Genomic DNA, 19202 nt, shown 5'->3' with positions numbered 1-19202 from the left:
CTCCCTTCCAAAAAGCTCTAGTATCCATAGATTTAGAAGTGGAGACCAGACTTTCCCAGACCTCTGTATGTAGTACCTTTTAGTTAGGGATTGTTTATAAAAACATCCAGCACTGGACAACCACTTTCCTGTCTCTTGGCTCTTATCAAGGCCTCATGTAGTCTACCATAAGCCAAACTACACACATCTGGCAAACAAACTTTTAGAATTTTGGCTATCAAATATTATTGGCTTAACCAGCAATTCCTTAGTTTTGCAGCCCGACCGAACAAAGACCCTAGTTCAGTGGTTCCCAACCTTTGCCTTTTGACTTCTGTGGACCCTCACTTTACCAGTACTGAGACCCAGGGACCCCCACTGAATCATTATTGGAATCCGGGCCCCCCCAATAAGTCATTACTGAAAGCTGGGGATCTTATCCGTTAAAATTATTACATTTTCTAAGCAGTCACAGACCCCTGAGGAGGCTTTGCAGACCCCCGGGGCTCCCCGGAGCACAGGTTGGGAACCATTGCCCTAGTTAACTCTGATGGCCTGTGATCCGATGAGAGACAGTGATACACTAGTTCAAGGTTAGACTTAATCCATTTATGCATCAGAGACCTGAGATCTGCATATTTCCACACTAACCTTGTCCCATGTTCTTTAGTCTTAGGCATGGTACAACCCCTAGAAAACTTAAAGGTTTTACCTATGGGATAGCCCGGGTTATAATCAGCGCATTATGACTACTAAAAAATACTCTGGAGAACATCTGCTACTGAAATATGGTGACTCAGATTTCTATGGTTGCGCAAGTTCCATGTCCAATGTAGGTTGGGATAGACGATGCACTAGGCCTTAATGGGTATTGCACAAATCACTTCCCTTGTAGTAAGTGAATAAAATGCTCCCCCTGGGGTCTTGTCCGAATGTACCTTCCTTTGAGTCAATCCTTAAAAAAGTATTTCTAGTCAAAGACAGAGCCCTGCTTCCCAATTTAGGGGTCATTCTGACCCCCGCGGGCGGCGGGAGCCGCCCGCCTGGAGGGAGCCGCCATATGGCCGCTCTGCGGTCGAAAGACCGCGGAGGCCATTCTGGCTTTCCCGCGGGGCTGGCGGGCGACCGCCAGAAGGCCGCCCGCCAGCCCAGCGGGAAACCCCTCCCCACGAGGAAGCCGGCTCCGAATGGAGCCGGCGGAGTGGGTATGTGCGACGGGTGCAGTGGCACCCGTCGCGTATTTCAGTGTCTGCAAAGCAGACACTGAAATACAAAGTGGCGCCCTCTTACGGGGGCCCCTGCAGTGCCCATGCCATTGGCATGGGCACTGCAGGGGCCCCCAGGGGCCCCACAACACCCCATACCGCCATCCTGTTCCTGGCGGGCGACCCGCCAGGAACAGGATGGCGGTATGGGGTGTCAGAATCCCCATGGCGGCGCAGCAAGCTGCGCCGCCATGGAGGATTCTGCAGGACAGCGGAAAACCGGCGGGAGACCGCCGGTTTTCCTGTTCCGACCGCGGCTGAACCGCCACGGTCAGAATATCCTGAGGAGCACCGCCAGCCTGTTGGCGGTGCTCCCGCCGACCCTGGCCGCGGCGGTCAGAATCAGGCCCTTAGTATTGAAATGTCTATGCACCAGGAAACTATACCCCTATCCTAAGGGCTGCCCTGCTTTCGCCCCACAGAGGGACAGGATGAATTCGGAGTGCCATAGATTAATCTCCCTTTGATCCCATGCCATTTCTAGCCGCTTTCATCTGCCTGAACCCTGAAATTCCAAATCCGCACTATGAATAAGCAAGATGTATGCGAACAGCTGAGGGGCCAAGAAAGGATGTTTCTCTGTCAAGATCGCTGCATAGATTGAAAATCCCATCACCAAATTCTTCAGTGACCATTTCACTCAAAACTACCGTGGTCTGAGTTCCCCCCTTCCTTTCCCAGTCTTCACCGGGACCACACCTGCGAAAAATCAAGTAAAACACGTCCACAATTTCCCCTTTGTAAATATTCTCCCTGGTCTCTGCAAGAAAGTTTCGCCCCCCAGTAGAGGGGGGGTGGAGGAGGAGCCAGGGTGGGCGCAGTGGAGCCCAGGAACAATGGACTGGTAGATGGAGAACTGCACAGGGATGGCTGGGCCTGAGGGGTTTATCACCGGGGGTGGCACCCATACTTGCGCCTCAGCACACACCTGCCCATCCACGGAATTCACCTGGATAGGGGTCTGTGCTATTCCCATCTACCCGACCACCTGTACCGGGGTTGGCCCAAGGGAACCTACTACTGTGCTTTGAATGGCTGGGGTGGATTGAGGGGTATTGGGCCCCCTTGGTGTTGCGCTGCTGCCGAAGCCATACCCACCCCAAGGGAAGCACTGTTCTGGGGCCCAGGCAAGTAGAGATTACTCTGGCCCTTAGCCCCCTCACTGGTATTGACCACTGGTCCCCCTGCGGACTGGCTTCTGGGACCGAGTGCTGGGGGCTGCCTTGCGGAGTCACCCAGAGCAGCTGCGTCCTTTGGTTGCGTGCTGGATGTAGCTCCGGGGCCTGAGGAGGAAGCCCTGTAACGCACTGGGACCTTTCTCCGCCGCTTTGGTAGGGGGAGAGCTGGTCCAGGCTGCGGATTCCTTTAAGGACCTTCTGACAGCTTCTGGAGGGTCCAGTCCATGCCATAGGTCTTGGCCATCCTTTAAAGGTCACTGAGGGAGCGAAAGTCTGCCTGTGACATGGGGGTGTCAGATGCCGATCGTGCATGCTTGGGGGCCATGCTGAACGTGCCTGGGGCACCGATGCGACTGCACTAACCCGCTCATGAGCGCATTATCTATGCTAAAGGAGAGGAGGAAGCATTAGGCCAGCACACGTTCCAACAGACATGAAAATACGCAGATGTACCAACATTACAGCCCAAAATTGACTGATAAACACTACACTGGGGGTTACTCACCAACCCCATTTTTGTCGAGAATCAAAAAACACCAGCGTGCTTTAGCAAACCTAGTCACCCAAACAGACTACTGCACCGGAGGGGGGGACTCACCAACCCCACCCCCTTTAGTGCTCAGTATCCAATCACCTGCATGCATTAGCAACTTGAATCAACTGCACCGGAGAGGTACTCACCAACCCCCCTTGTGCTACAAAAGAAAAATACAGCATGCTTTCAGTAAAACATTGCTCATGCAATCATGGAGCAGCATGAGGCGAGCAAGGGGTTAACTGCAGGGGGTGGGGCATTCCCATCAGCCTGATTATTATTATTTATATTTCTTTTCGTGTATAACCTTTTTGTCAGTCAATTAATTTATACATTGGAATATAAAATGTCACTGATTTTCTTATGTATGACAGGTTTACTTATATAACAAAGGGCCAGATGTAGGTAGGTCTAATTTTGCGACTCAGAAATAGCGACTCCTTGCAAATCACTATTCCTGACTCGCAAAACCAAATGCAAGAAAGACTTGCGATACCAAATTGCAAGTCGGAGAGGTGTTGCACCGCATTTTGCGACCTCCGCTTTTAGCGAGGTCACAATTTGCGACCTCGCTAAAAGCGAGATCGCAATTTGCGAGAAGGGTGTTGCAAATTGCGACTGACTCGCAAATTGCCTGCAGGTGCACCACAACAGTTGGGAAACCCACTTCCTGGCTCCTGGTGATGACATCAGAACCAGGAAGTCATCAAATAGACCTTGAAGGAGAGAGGACCACACCCATCCCAAACTGCAGAGCCACACCCAGGGGAGAGGAACTGCAGCAACCATGGAGGAGACAGGCAGTGCTGGCAGAAGACATTTTCAGACAAGGAGTTGGAGGTCCTGACAGAAGAATGCTGCCTGCACCATGACAAACCCTTTGGAAAGGCAGCAATGAGTGTCACTGACACTCAGAAGAAAAGATTATGGCACCAGATACAAGAGAAAATCAATGCCATTGGGGTAAGCCACCGCACCCTAAAGGAAATCCGCAAAAGGTGGTACGACCTGCGCTCCATGACCAAGGAGAGGGTTGCGGAGCGCATGAGGGAGATGAGGGGCACTGAAGGAGGCCCATCCACTGTACCACCACCCACAGCCCTGGAAAGCATGGTGGAGCAGACACTAGAGCCAGAGGCCGTACTGCGCATGGGAGAATTGGACAGTTCAGCGCCTGGGAAATCAAAAAGTGAGTACCATGAGACATGCTTTGAAACCCACAAATGCAGTATACACACTGTCCCAGTACACAGCAGCATGCACCACCAGACCAGCTCCATTCCAGTCTAGCAACCTCTAGAATAGTGCACTATGGGCACTGTAGTACAGTAGTCCAAATATAGGCAAATGTTTATTATGAGGCATAAAACAGATGTGCAAGACTGACAGTGTATTCCCTCTGTCCCACAGGTCTCCCACATGGCACCCCCAGCAGCGAAAAAAGGCAGGTAGAGGAACATGGGCCAGACCCACTGCAGGAGGCTGACAGTGACATAGCAGAGCCCAGCAAAACACCACCAGGGTCCATGGAAGATCCAGCGCAGGACATGGAGGCAGCAGAAATAGCACCAGGGCCCACCCCTACAGAGAGGCGCACAGAGCCACAAGCTGGAGCAGTGCGCAGACGCCAGTGCAGAGTTCAGTCTGTGCCCAAGGATGATGTGTCAGAAGTGGAGTTTGCAGGACTGGAGGGCTCACTGATTCAGGGTCAGCACCTGCAACACAGACAATTAAGGGCAATTAACAGAAACCTGAATAGACTGCAGACCACAATGACACATGGGATGGCAAATGTGGACAGTCAGTTCAACCACATGAACCAACATCTGGGGAACTTAACACAGGGCATTGAACATTTGGTGACTGAACTTGTGGCAGACAGGGCACAGGCAAGGCGCAGGGAGCGCAACACTGCTGCACGCTTTGAGAGACTGGCAGCATCTATCGGGCGTCTTGCCACTAATACCACATGCCTGTCAAGGCGTACAGTCAGCCTCCAGGTAGAACTTGGGCATTTCGCAGCGGATGTGGCACGAGGACTTGCCTAATGGAGAGCAGGCAGGCTGCACGGGGCACATGGGATGCCCCGCAGGACAGCGATGAGGGGTCGACCATAAGTAGTGTTTCTGCCAGCGATTCCCATGTGCTGCGGAGTAGCAGTGCACGGCAGGGATCAGGGAACCCACCAGGAATGAGGCATGGTGGGCGCAATAGGAGGAGGGTGTGAGCCACCAAACTGTACTGTGAATAAGGCACATGAATTTAATGTGTGTTAAATGACAATTGACAATTCAAGACTGTGGCATACAGCAATATTCTATCTTTTCCATAGTTTAGAAATAAAAAGGTTTTGTTTGTTTCACTAAATAACTGGGCTATGTGTGTCTGACATTAGTGAGTGTGGTGACGGTTGCCATGTACCTGCCAAAGTATTGGGTTGCAATGTGGTTCCGTCTCTGTCTGCCCTCATTTGCGATGCTTCTATCCCCATGCTGTCGGTGTGGTAGCTCTTGCTCCTCATCCTCCGTGTCTGTGTCTTCAGGGGTGAGATGTAGCCCACGTCTGGTGCTAATGTTGTGTAGGATGGCAGAGGCGGCAACTATGTTGCATGCTGTTTCTGGGGTCTACTGGAGCGCACCTCCCCTTTTGTGGAGGCATCTGAATCTTGCCTTTAACAAGCCAAAGGTCCTCTCCACTACAGTTCTGGTCCGCCAATGTGCACTGCTATATCGCCTCTCGTTCTGATTGCCAGGTGTTAGGTACGGGGTGAGTATCCATGGTCTCAGGGCATATGCACTGTCACCTGTTTGACACAAAAGGCAAATTTAGCAGGGCATCAATGGGTTACACATTGACCTGTATGTATGGCTTCAGGGTGTAGTCAGCAATACCTAATAGCTATCCGTATCCAAACTCTCCACGTTCTAGGTGCTGGTGTATCTCACGGTGCCTGAATATGTATGAGTCATGTGTACTCCCTGGATATTTCGCTACAATGTCAGTAATTACATTATGGGTGTCACATACCACCTGGATGTTTAGTGAGTGGGTACATTTCCTATTGCGGAACACATATTCTAGATTTGCAGGAGGGCAAATTTGTATATGTGTCCTGTCCACACACCCTATTACATGGGGGAAGTTGGCAATTCTGTAGAAGTCCAACTTGGTGCTTTTAGTTTCTGCCTCATTCCTGGGTAGGTATATATATTTGGACATGTGTGTGATTATGGCATCTAGGAAACATCTGAAGAATCATGAGAATGCACTTTGGGATACCCCACCTGCCACTGCAATCACCCCCTTATAGCTACCCGAGGCACTTGCACATGTGTAGGGATGGCGGTGCCGCGCATTGTCTGTCGTTCAAGCTGAGGATTCAGTAGTTCAATTAATTCTAAGATTGCAGCACTGCTCAGTCTATATTTGGCATTTATCTCCTCCTCAGTTTGTTGAAATAGTGTCTGCCTGGCTCGGTATATCCTCTCCTGTCTCTGCCTCCGCCTCCTCTGCTGGGCGGCCTGGACTCTCCTCCTCCATGCTATCATGTACAGTTCAGCCATTTTGAGTCTTCTGGGTCTCGTTTTATACTTCGGTTCTGGTTACCACCTGCTCTGAATCAGTGGTAATCTGGATGTGCAAAATGGGCTTTGTGATGGGTCGCTCCGATCCGACCCACACTCTTCTCGTGCTTGTACTGAGACTGCCACTTTCACCCCGGAAGCAACCCGGGAGGGCGGCCCTCTCATTGGTTCCATGCCACCACCGCGGGACCTGACGGTGGTCAAAAAGAGGCTTCCTCTTTCTTTCGGGGAGGGCGCCGGGAGTTGGAGCTGGAGTACACCGAAGTTATTAAATGGAAAGGAACGGACGGATCAGGAGGACGCTGGCCCAGAAGACGCTCTCCGGATGACCGTAACGACGTTGGAATTTGGAACGGAGGAGTCCTGTTGCGGAAACAAAGACCGCTGACCCCGGGGAGTAAATGAATGAGCCGCCACGCTTCAGGAGAAGCGTGGCCACTCCAGGTACGGAGGTGCGGGACGGGGAGAAAGGAGCTGGAGGGGGGAGGCGGCAGGAGAAGAAAAGGGGAGGGGGAAGGAAACGGGCACTACACTGGGAGCACTGACACAAAGGGGAGAGAGAGGTATAAACACATAGGAAAGAAACAAGTCTAAAAAAAAATCGCATAGAAGAATACAGGAGAAGACAAGGCACCAACAAGACAGAACAGGTCTAAGTATAAGAAAAGGACCAAGAGAGTCGAGAGACCAGTACACTTATGATAGTGCAGAAAAAAACAAGGAGAGACGAAAGGAAAAGTACGAGGGCAAAGAAGAACCAATCACGCGAACATCAGGAGAAGAGGGGAAGATAGGAAAGAAGACAGCAAGGAGAGTAAAAGAAGAGAAAGCGAGGGAGAACCAGGGAGGGAGATAAGAGAGTGAAGAGAAAAGACAGGGAAAAGTTAAACAGAGAGGAAAGGAAAAGAGAAAATAAAGAAAACCAAACCCAACCCCACTCTTACCGTATCTATTCTCTTCTGTTTCCACACGCTTCCCGCAAGGTCCTGGAAGAAAGAAAGAAGAAGACGAGATATAGCGTCCAGAAGGGGAAGACATCACAACCTTCCAACTCACAACAACTATCCTCTACCTATACCATATATACTGTCTAAAGACCAATAAAGACAGCCTACCTAAACCAAAACCACGCAGTCTGGTGTCATAGATCAGCCATCCTCGTACAAAGTGGTGTCAGAAGTGAGATTTTAGCCGGTCTCCTATAAAGAAGATGGAGGAAAAACTCACCATGGCGGATGTAATCGCTCAACTCGCGGAAGGACAACGCCATCTCCAGTTGATGTGGGAGCAACAAATGAAGGACGCTAAAGAAGAGAGAGAGGCTTTACAAACAGCACTTAAAAGTCAGGCCACAATTATGGCCAACAACCAACTGGTCCACGAAACTTCCCTGAGCAAATTAACAGAAACTATTGCCCACACAAAGGTACATCCTAATGTACCCAGCAGTGTGCTCCAAAAATATCAAGACCTGACTCCTTCTTTCTTAATTTCGAGAGAGTGGCCAGCTCAGCCAATTGGCCCGAGGATTAATGGGGTCAGTATATTGCCCCACTGTTAACCGGGCAGTTACAAGCAACATATCAAGCCATAAATCCTATGGGTCAGACCATCCTAGAAAGAATAGGGCTGGACAGCGAAAGTTATCGGAACAAATTCCGACACATGAAATGGATGTTACAGTAAAACCCACGCACCCTCTATTACAGGGTTCAACACGCTGCTGGGCGGTGGTTGCGACCCACAGAAAAGACTCGGGAGGAGATGTTCGATGTCATAGTACTGGAACCATTCCTGGATGCCCTGCCTCCTTCCACAAGGAACGGGGTTCGCCATCACCCCGGGTTGAGCAATGAAACGGCCATTGAATTAGCTTGTGCCTTTCACAGGAGCCCGGATTTTAGAGCCAATCCTAGCAGAAACCCAGTACCATCCTCTGTGCGTCCAAGTATGGGAAAAGGAGTGCTTCCCCGACCTCCGAGTTCACATGAACCTGAACGAGTCCGTATACCCCATCCAACTCAAGCCTCATATCCCTCAAACGGACCTCAGTGTTACAATTGTTCGGAATGGGGTCACATTGCACGGTTTTGTCCTCAAAAAAAGGATAGGGAAGAACCGATGGACATCGGTGTCACCAAAGGAAGGGTATTCTGGGCAGGGGAGACAAAACCTACATATACTCTCCCCATTCTTCTGAACGGACAGGAGAAAGTAGCTCTGGTTGACTCGGGTTGCAGTCAGAGCGTGATAAGACAAGACCTGGTGGGGCCAAGACAAACCGTGCCCCAGGCCCATGTATTAATCGCCTGCGTCCATGGAGACCAATCCTATTATCCGGTAGCTATGATTAGGTTTCAGTGGAGGGGTGAGGAGGAAACCCTCAAGGTGGGGGTGTTGCCACATCTCGAAGAAGATATTATCATTGGGACAGATTATACGGCCTTTCCACGGTTGTTAAGTAAAGCAGGGGAGGAACACATGATGAAAAAATGGTGCGAAGAAGTACCCTATGATACTGAGGTAGCTGAAACTCGACCTACCAAACCCCACTTAAGCAAACGACTGAAAAGAGTCCAGAGACATCAACATTGGGAGGAGAACCGTGGGAACATTGAAGCGCCGGAAGTCACGGGAAAGGTATATACCGTGGCGGGTGATTTTAGACAAAGTCAGAGAGAGGATCCCTCATTAAAGAATGCATGGGAAAAGGCACTTAGTACCGAGGAAGCAGGGGCAGGACCCACATTTCACATCCATAATAACCTTTTATATAGGTTACCCCAGTCAGGAGATAACCAACAGAGACAATTAATAGTCCCTGGCAGCTATCGAGCACAGGTTCTGCAGTTAGCACATGGTGACAAAGGGGAAGGGCATCTCAGAAGGGACAAGACCGAGGAGGCGGTACTCCAGCGCTTTTACTGGCCCGGGAAATATGGGGATATACGTAGGTCCTGCCAAAATTGCCAGAAATGCAAACTCTATAATCCTGTCACGCAACCCTCTGCCCCGTTACAGCCCCTCCCGGTCATAGAAACCCCTTTTTCTCGGGTGGGAATGGATCTTATTGGTATCCTCACTCTGTCTAATAGAGGGAGACAATATGTCCTGGTGCAGGTAGACTATGCCACTCGGTATCCCGAGGCAATACCTCTCCCCAGTATGCACACGAAGGTAGTAGCTCAAGCCATGATTGAGTTTTTTTCACGGGTTGGTTTCCCTAAAGAGATCCTGACTGATCAAGGTACCCCATTCATGTCCCGATTTATGGGAGAAGTCAGCAAAACCTTGGGAATAAAACAAATCAGGACCTCAGTGTACCACCCCCAAACTGACGGTCTAGTGGAACGATATAATCGGACTATTAAATCATTACTTAGGAAAAGCATTGCAGAGGACGGAAGGGATTGGGAAAATAAACTACCCCTTGTACTTTACGCAATACGTACACACACGCAAACATCCCTTGGACATAGTCCCTACGAACTATTATTTGGCTGAACCCCTTGTACTCTCCTAGACATGTTAGTTGAACACTGGGAAGAGACAGACGAGGAAACTAAAGATCTCCTGACATATACTAATGAATTGAGAGAGAATCTGCAGTCCGTTTGGGACAGGGCTCACGATAACCTCCGTGAAGCCCAAGACAAACAGAAGAAGAATTACGACACTTGAAGTGTGCTTCGTACTCTTAATGTCGGGGACAAGGCTCTGATCCTTCTCCCCAGTAGTGAGAATAAACTGTTAGCCCGATGGCAAGGACCATACGAAGTATTAGAGCGGATCAACCCCACAACGTATAGGTTGGCTTTTCCCCATAGGCCCCATAAAGACCAGATCTATCACATTAACCTGTTAAAAAAATGGCAGGAGACTGATGGTATACACAAAATTCAACATATCACAACAGATCACAGAGAAGACATACTATATCCCTCCTTTTCCCCTTCCCAAAACCCAGAGGACAGTAAACCACAGATCAATACCTCCCTTTTTGAGTCATACAAAAACTCTCTCTCACAGACGATTAAATCCTACGCAGACGTTTTTTCTCGACAGCCCGGTCACACTACATTAACCGAACACAGTATCCGTACTAAGAGCGAGGCAATAGCACAACAAAGACCCTACAGAATTTTCAGAGGCCAAGAAAACCGTGATTGAACAAGAAGTCCAAAACATGTTACAGACAGGTATTATAGAACCGTCCAGTAGTCCCTGGTGTTCTCCTGTGGTGTTAGTACCCGAGCCAGATGGGACTACCCGATTTTGCGTAGACTACAGGAGGGTCAATGAGCTTACTTATTTCGATGCATATCCCATGCCTCGAATTGACGAACTATTGGAGAAAATAGGGCACGCCAAGTTCATGTCTACCCTAGATCTAACAAAGGGGTATTGGCAGATCCCTTTAAATAAAACAGACCAAGAAAAAAACGCCTTTGCGGCATCTTCCGGGTTGTATCAATTTACCGTCCTTCCTTTTGGGTTGCATGGGGCCCCCGTCACCTTTCAAAGGTTAATGGATATGGTCTTACGTCCCCATCACTTGTATGCGGCAGCATACTTAGATGACATTGTGATATTTAGTGACACGTGGTTTGACCACCTCCAACACTTGACAGCAGTATTACAGGCATTAAGGGAAGCACGATTGACCGCCAACCCAGAAAAGTGTAAACTGAGATTTACCTCTATAAGATATTTAGGCTACGTCTTAGGACAGGGGCAGGTCCGCCCACAAATAGAGAAGGTGGAAGCTATTCAACAGATCCCAGTACCAACATCAAAAAAAGAAGTACGTGCCTTCCTCGGTCTCGTAGGGTACTACAGGCGGTTTATACCCAGGTTTTCCACCATAGCTGAGCCCCTTACTAACTTACTGAAAAACGGGTCCCCTAAAACCTTTTCATCTTTGTCCGAGGCTAGTATGCGCAGTTTCCTCAGGATCAGAGATGCACTGACCCTGTGTTGTGTTGCCCTGACTTCAGTAGCCCATTTTATTTACAAACTGATGCTTCCGGAGTTGGGCTAGGGACTGTGTTGTTTCAACCGCAATTAGATGGTTCTATCCACCCCATCTTATACATTAGTAGGAATCTTCTCCCGCGAGAGCAGCACTATCCTACCATTGAAAAAGAGATGTCTGGCCATTAAGTGGGCCATTGAGTCCCTCCGTTATTACCTCAGTGGCCGTCCCTTTACCCTCTTGACTGATCATGCTCCTCTCACCTGGCTCGCTCGCAATAAGGATACCAACCCTAGAATCCTGAGATGGTTTCTTTCTCTACAACCTTTTTCTTTTCAGGTGCTCCACTCTCCGGGCCGTCTCATGGTAAATGCTGACTTTCTCTCCCGGCATCCTGCTACTGAGCGTCATCGACAGACGCTCTCTAGGGGGAGTGTTTGTGATGGGTCGCTCCGATCCGACCCACACTCTTCTCGTGCTTGTACTGACACTGCCACTTTCACCCCGGAAGCAACCCAGGAGGGCGGCCCTCTCATTGGTTCCATGCCACCACCGCGGGACCTTACGGTGGTCAAAAAGAGGCTTCCTCTTTCTTTCGGGGAGGGCGCCGGGAGTTGGAGCTGGAGTACACCGAAGTTATTAAATGGAAAGGAACGGACGGATCAGGAGGACGCTGGCCCAGAAGTCGCGGAAACCGCTCTCCGGACGAGCGGAACGATGTTGGAATTTGGAACGGAGGAGTCCCGTTGCAAAAACAAAGACCGCTGACCCCGGGGAGCCAATGAATGAGCTGCCACGCTTCAGGAGAAGCGTGGTCACTCCAGGTACGGAGGTGCGGGATGGGGAGAAAGGAGCGGGAGGCGGCAGGAGAAGAAAAGGGGGGGGAGGAAACGGGCACTACACTGGGAGAACTGACACAAAGGGGAGAGAGAGGTATAAACACATAGGAAAGAAAAAAGTCTAAAAAAAAATCGCATAGAAGAATACAGGAGAAGACAAGGCTCCAACAAGACAGAACAGATCTAAGTATAAGAAAAGGACCAAGACAGTTGAGAGACCAGTACACTTATGATAGTGCAGAAACACACAAGGAGAGGCGAAAGGAAAAGTACGAGGGCAAAGAAGAACCAATCATGCGAACATCAGGAGAATGAGGGGAAGATAGGAAAGAAGACAGCAAGGAGAGTAAAAGAAGAGAAAGCGAGGGAGAACCAGGGAGGGAGATAAGAGAGTGAAGAGAAAAGACAGGGAAAAGAAAAACAGAGAGGAAAGGAAAAGAGAAAATAAAGAAAACCAAACCCAACCCCACACTTACCGTATCTATTCTCTTCTGTTTCCACGCGCTTCCCGCGAGGTCCTGGAAGAAAGAAAGAATAAGACGAGATATAGCGTCCAGAAGGGAAAGACATCACAACCTTCCAACTCACAACAACTATCCTCTACCTATACCATATATACTGTCTAAAGACCAATAAAGACAGCCTACCTAAACCAAAACCACGCAGTCTGGTGGCATAGATCAGCCATCCTCGTACAGGCTTTTTGCGACTAGTCGCAATCTGCGACTGGCTTTTGCATATGGTTTGCGACTCGCAATTTGCAACTTCCTATTTGCGGGTCGCAAAATCAGGGCGCAATTTTTGCGAGTCAGTAATGGGTCGCATCGCTATTTGCATTTCGGAAATGGGATTTTTGCATCCCATTTCGGATTTTGCGACGTCTGGCCCATAGTGTGGAAACAGCACCTCGCATTACACGTGCTAGATAAAGGCCACTTCTGCTTCTGCGTTACTTAAATCACATTCCAAGTTTAAGTAGGAAAGAAGTGCAACGGCTGGTACGGGGATCGAACCCGCGACCTTGGCGTTATTAGCAAACATAACAGCTAGCAAATAAAATAATACTTTCAAAGAGAGAGGGCCATTACATGCGAGGATCACTTGGAGGGGGTTGGAATTAGTGCTCATCAACTCCCCCTGCTGCACCAGAAACCAACACACAACTTGCGACTACCCCAGGTGGCCCCCATATCTCGTGCCTGTCACCCTCACGCCTCCAGCGACCTGCAGAAACACCGCTGACTCCACAGCCGGTGAGTTCTTCATACACAGGAATCTCCAATGAGCTCTGCTGCTTTAACGAGGACTCCGGTTCCATTCCAGTAGGGGCGTGATGACAAACAACTCTGGGGATCAGGGGGCAAGAAGGACAAGGTCTGGGTCGCGCCCCCTATAAATGTCTTCCTGTGTTGTGTCCCCACAGCGCCTCCCGATGACACGCTTCCGGTCAATGTAGCTCCTTTGCTGTATCCGCTACCACCGCTGGACCTGCGCAGTGGGGGGAGGAAGGCAGGGAGGGCTCCAGCCCGTGGCACAACTAAAGGCACCCCTCCCCCAGGAACTGGGGGGGCACCGAGGTAATCATCCTATTTACCAGACCCTTATATCCTGCTGTCAGTAAATGCATGGCTTAGCAAGTAGTCAGGTAGCAATCTCCAAACTAGGTAAAAGGTACTGCTGGCAATTATTTCTCTCATCCTGAACCTGTACCTACTGGCTTGTCGTCTTTGCAGACGTCCAAAGCCAGGATTGTTTTTTTCCTGGTAATTAAAGTGCATTGAAGATTACTTCTAAAACAGCTCTTCTCACTTCTAGCATTCTTGTTACATTTGAATTTTCTGTTTAATGATATCCTGCCTACTCACTTTACAAAGCCAGTTTCAACAGACCTGCCAGTGCATTTCAGTCAGTCCCGTGGGGTTGGTCAGCAAAAGCGTTTGTTATATCTGACTATTTAACATGTTGATGTTTTATAGGGGCCACGCAACAAGAAACTTAAATTTCATTTAGTTATCTTCAACTCCTGAAATTTGCAGCTCTGCACAATCTGACCTGTCATTCACCAGTTCATCAATGTGACCAGCAGCAAGTAATCCTGTTTTCAATTTAATTGACTATTTTATAGGATACCACTGTAAGACTTCAAATTCTGTGAGAAGTCTGTTTACTGTGTTTTGTCTTGTGGTGTTCCTTAAAGGCTTGTCGCAGGGTTGTCAAGGAAGTATAAAGTCAAGCTGTTCTGCAACTGCACAGTTGCCAGTGGTAACATTGCTTAGCACTGTAAATAACCACTTATTAAGCAAAGAGAGGTCTTTTCAATAGTGTGTGCACAGGAAAACAAAGATATGCATGAACATAGAACATACACACAAGCAAGCAGACAAGTATCTGTTCCTTGTGTGGTGAATGTATGCATACTTTGTCAGCTTGTGGGCCAGAATGTGTATGGTGTGTGTTTGACTGTATTTTGCCTATGGGTAGGTTGCCTCCGTCTGCAGTGCTGTCTGTCTACCTGGAAAGACAGATCTTTTGGCTATTTCAATGCTTGTCTATCTTGAAGGAACACTTGTACATTTTTTTTGCGTTAAGCTGGAGCACTGGGAAAAAGCTGTGACTGTGATACAGCTTCACACCTATGTCCAGGCACAATCTCCTGGCTGATGTGATTACTAGTTATTATGCAAATAAAGTGATTAGGTAGAAAAAGTGAGCAAAGGGACATCAAGGAGGATAGGTAAAATAAGATAAGATTTGTTCAACTATGACTGATCCTTGAACTGGCTAATAAACTCGCCTGGGAGGACCTGGCACAGAGCCTTTATTGCAGGAACTGGTCCTGTCTGGTGCAGTTGATCTTGTTCCTAGATGCACATGCTTTATGTTAATCCCCTTTTGTGTAGTAGTTGTATAGGAGTTTTGCACATCACATGGTACATCTGTTCAAGATGGAGGTCTCAGTGGCCATCATCCTGAAGCTGACCAGCTGTCTCAAAATAGCATCATGCACAAATGCTGGGGCCATAAATGCATCCATTACTGCGCAGGTCCCCATAAACAAGGACATCTTGGCTAGCAGTCAGTGCTTGCGCTATACCCAGGGCATATCCCTGAGATTTGGCCTTGCAATTAGGGATGCCATATATTATTTACACATGAGCGGTTTATTTGAAAAGGGCCTGTATCAGTACATATGCTAGAGAGTATGTTTATTTAGTTAATAACATTGACTAAATTTCAGTTTATTTGGATGATACTGTCTGGGATATCTGTTAGAAAGAAGATTATTCTTTTGGGTGAGTGACTTCCCACCTGAGGAAACAATCATAACAGTAGTCAGGGTAACAATAACCTGTGCTCAAACCCCTGGTAGCTATGGCACAGAGCAGACTGGCAAAATGTAAACTATTTTTACATTACTAAAACAGTAGTAAATTAAAAATGCAAAACAATATAAATCCCAAACTAAATTAGTACATTTAAAAAGAAAAATTACTCACAAATGGTGAAAATATAATAAAGGGAATCAGAAATATGAATTTGTAACATTTTGAGTAGGAATAGCACTGAAAGACAAAAAAGTACCAATGATGGTTAAGCTAGAGCAGGACACGGGTGTAATTTGAGTCTGACCACAATTGAGTGCAGGTTGGATATACCAATCAGGATCATTCTGGTCAAAGATTTTATCTTCTGGCTTAGGATCTGATTTAGAGTTTGGCAAATGGATATTTACTCCATCAGGGTGACAAAGCTAAGTACTCTGTCACTATGAAGGAGTACTTGCTCACCAAATTTTGATGTGTTCACAGGCCCAGACGACATCGCATGCATTTGTAGGAACTGCTGCCATGGGGGTTCCTGTAAATGCATTGAAAGTTTGACGGTGGGCTGTGTCACAATGATGGAGCCATGTGGCAAACTTTAATTTTTTTATTGTTTTTTTTTAAAAAGTCCCTAAGCTGGAGCTTCTTTTTGAAAATAATTTTAAAAAACTGACACCCTCTCAATGGATGTTTTCTCCGATGGCGTGGGGATAATTTTACGATTTTCATTGTCTCTTACTGCTAAGTTTTACCTAGCGGTGACGGACAGTAAAAAATGGCCATTTGTCCACCCACTCTTAAATAGGGTAAGTGGACAAATGGCCAAACCTCAGATGGCCCTTGACACGCCGGGCCCTGGGAGGTGTATGTCAGGTTAAGTGATGGAGTAGTCTCCCCTGTCGACATACTGAAGGTCTGCCTGATTCTAACTGAGGCAGATGGACATTCAGCTTAGCGGAGAGGGTACTCTGACCATAAATCAGGCCCTTAGTCCTTTAATCCCCCATCCACAACAGGAATACACTTCTAAAGTCCCCCAGGTCATCAGGGGAACCACTTAGAGACTCACAGGGTGCCAGGCAGAGGCCAAAAGGAGTGTCCATTCCAGGTCCAATTGCTACTGTCCAGCTAGGCAGTCGTTCTTATGACCGCATTGTTCTGACATGCGTGCTTTAGGCATTCATGCTTCCATCATAAAATCAAATGGTTTATTTTTAAGATTGATGTTTGCCAGGCATATTCCCAAACAATAAAATTCTTCAAAATCCATGACAAAATAAAACAAGAATGCCTGAAGGCTGTCAGCCAACACCAGATCGATTGGCTTTGCAAATGCTTGTTTTATTATGTTTGGGGTGGGGCACTGCCTATGGTAAAGCATAGGGAAAATTAAAACAAATTGTAAAAATATTTTAAGGTTAAATATTAATATAACAATGCACTTTATATATTTGTGTTAAGAGTAAGACAAAATAAAAATAATGCTAAAGCTCTATTAACCCCTTCTGTGCCGAGGACGTAATGGTTACATCCTGTGGCACAGTGCTGCTGTGCCCAGGACGTAACCATTACGTCCTGGGCACCCAGCCCAGAGGGAGTGCTAGCGCTCCCTCTGTGGGGTTCCTCCCCACCCCCCCAAGTCAGGGATGGAAGAGGAAGCCCTTCCCCTTCCACCCCCGACCCCCCCACCCCTCCTGTGACGTCAGCGCGCGAGCGCGCGCTGACAATCACAATGCCTCCTCCTTCGCGCTGGAAGCTCAGCTTCCAGCGTGATGATCAGAAGAGAAATGCAAAGCATTTCTCTTCCGATCACGGGAGGAGGCAGAGAGGCTTCAAAGGGAAGGAAATGTATTTCCTTCCCTTTGAAGTCTCTCTCTGCGTTTTGGCAGCCGGATTGTATTGCAATCCGGCTGTCAAAATGCCCACTAGACACCAGGGATGTCTTTTTTATTTCTGAAACTGACAAAAGGGAGCGACCCCTTGGGCAAGGGTCGCTCCCAGGGGGGTCACTTTTTTTTAAGGCCTTTTCTGCCCCACTGGGGGCAGATCGGCCTATTATTAGTAACCTTTAGGCACCAGGAATAATTTTTTATTTTTTGTTTTTTGAGGTGGGAAGCGACCCCTTAGGCAAGGGTCGCTCCCCTAGGGGGGAAATTATATTTAGGCCATTTCTGCCCCCCTTGGGGGCAGATTGGCCTATTTTTATGAGGCCAATCTGCCCCCAAGGGGTGCAGAAACCACTAGACACCAGGGAGTTTTTATTGTTTGTTTGTTTTTCACGTAAGGGGAGCGACCCCTTAGGCAAGGGTCGTTCCCCTGGGGGGCAAATTTATTTTAGGCAATTTCTGCACCCCATGGGGGCAGATCAGCCTATTTTTATTAGGCCGATCTGCCCCCACGGGGGGCAGAAACCACTAAGCACCAGGGATTTTTTGTTGTTGTTGTGTTTTACAGATGGGGAGCATCCCCTTAGGCAAGGGTCGCTCCCCTGGAGGGGCAAATTGTATTTAGGCCATTTCTGCCCGCTTTGGGGGCAGATTGGCCGATTTTAGGTCAATCTGCCCCCAAGGGGGGCAGAAACCACTAGGCACCAGGGATCTTTTTTTTGCGCCGTCACGAAAGGGGAGCGACCTTGTAGGCAAGGGTCGCTCTCCTGCAGGGGGGGCAAATTTATTTTAGGCCATTTCTGCCCCTCCTGGGGGCAGATCGGCCTTTTGGTATTACGCCGATCTGCCCCCAGGGGGGGCAGAAACCTCTAGGCGCCAGGGCAAATTGTTTTTTTTGTTTGTTTGTTTTTTTAGAGATTGGGAGCGACCCATTAGGCAAGGGTGGCTCCCCTGAAGGGCAAATTGTATTTAGACAATTTCTGCACCCCTTGGGGGCAGATTGGCCGATTGTAGGTCAATCTGCCCCCAAGGGGGGGCAGAAACCACTAGGCACCAGGGATCTTTTTTTTTGCGCCGTCACGCAAGGGGAGCAACCTTGTAGGCAAGGGTCGCTCCCCGGGGCGGGGTGGGGGGCAAATTTATTTTAAGCCATTTCTGCCCCCCTGGGGGCAGATCGGCCTATTGGTATTAGGCTGAAACCTCTAGGCACCAGGGAAAACTTTTTTTTTGTGTTTTTTTTTTTTTGTTTGTTTTTTTAGAGATGGGGAGCGACCGATTAGGCAAGGGTTGCTCCCCTGGGGGGCAAATTGTATTTAGACCATTTCTGCCCCCCTTGGGGGCAGGTTGGCCGATTGTAGTCAGTCTGCCCCCAAGGGGGGCAGAAACCACTAGGCACCAGGGATCTTTTTTTTGCGCTGACACGCAAGGGGAGCGACCTTGTAGGCAAGGGTCGCTCTCCGGGGGGGGGCAATTTTATTTTAGGCCATTTCTGCCCTCCCTGGGGGCAGATCGGCCTATTGGTATTAGGCCGATCTGCCCCCAGGGAGGGCAGAAACCTCTAGGCGTCAGGGCAAATTGTTTTTTTGTGTTTTTTTTTTGTTTGTTTGTTTTTTTAGAGATGGGGAGCGACCCATTAGG

The 19202-nt window shown here is 48.6% G+C and overlaps 1 protein-coding gene and 1 long non-coding RNA gene across 8 annotated transcripts in view; one reads left to right on the top strand and one right to left on the bottom strand.

Annotated features, from left to right (window-relative positions):
• Nucleotides 1-4295: 4295 nt before the first annotated feature.
• On the bottom strand, nt 4296-13794 carry LOC138282331 (uncharacterized). 7 transcript variants are annotated; one of them, XR_011200921.1, is made up of 6 exons: nt 13580-13711; nt 12832-12873; nt 7769-7845; nt 7486-7527; nt 5379-5760; nt 4296-4672 (listed from the first exon to the last, which is right to left on the bottom strand). XR_011200921.1 is itself a non-coding variant. In XM_069219722.1 (4 exons), exons 1-4 carry the CDS (start codon nt 13671-13673, stop codon nt 4539-4541), a joined length of 312 nt encoding a protein of 103 aa, XP_069075823.1. In that variant the 5' UTR covers nt 13674-13794; the 3' UTR covers nt 4296-4538. The 7 variants fall into 7 exon arrangements, 3 of the variants coding, with proteins under 3 accessions (XP_069075823.1, XP_069075824.1, XP_069075825.1); XR_011200922.1 differs by having other exon boundaries at nt 13555-13692; XR_011200919.1 differs by lacking the exon at nt 7769-7845 and having other exon boundaries at nt 13580-13794.
• A 14-nt stretch (nt 13795-13808) lies between these two features.
• Nucleotides 13809-19202, top strand: part of LOC138282332 (uncharacterized) — a 116358-nt gene continuing 110964 nt past the window's right edge. The window contains exon 1 of the long non-coding RNA XR_011200923.1: nt 13809-13932. This is a non-coding gene — a long non-coding RNA (uncharacterized lncRNA). The remainder of the gene's footprint in view (nt 13933-19202) is intronic.

The sequence above is a fragment of the Pleurodeles waltl genome, chromosome 2_2 (genome assembly GCF_031143425.1).
Source record: "Pleurodeles waltl isolate 20211129_DDA chromosome 2_2, aPleWal1.hap1.20221129, whole genome shotgun sequence".
NCBI classification, from domain to species: Eukaryota; Metazoa; Chordata; class Amphibia; order Caudata; family Salamandridae; genus Pleurodeles; species Pleurodeles waltl.
Note: the sequence above shows the minus strand (reverse complement) of the source record. Positions and strands in the feature narration are given on the sequence as shown.

What these genes read in the sequence shown, in the direction of transcription:
- LOC138282331 (XM_069219722.1), bottom strand. Translation starts at nt 13,673, where the DNA reads ATGGAACCGGAGTCCTCGTTAAAGCAGCAGAGCTCATTGGAGATTCCT. An exon ending in AGTCAGCGGTGTTTCTGCAG is followed by an intron (nt 12,874 to 13,579) that starts GTCGCTGGAGGC and finishes TCTTTCTTCCAG; the next exon opens with GACCTCGCGGGAAGCGCGTG. An exon ending in AACAGAAGAGAATAGATACG is followed by an intron (nt 7,528 to 12,831) that starts GTAAGTGTGGGG and finishes TCTTTCTTCCAG; the next exon opens with GACCTTGCGGGAAGCGTGTG.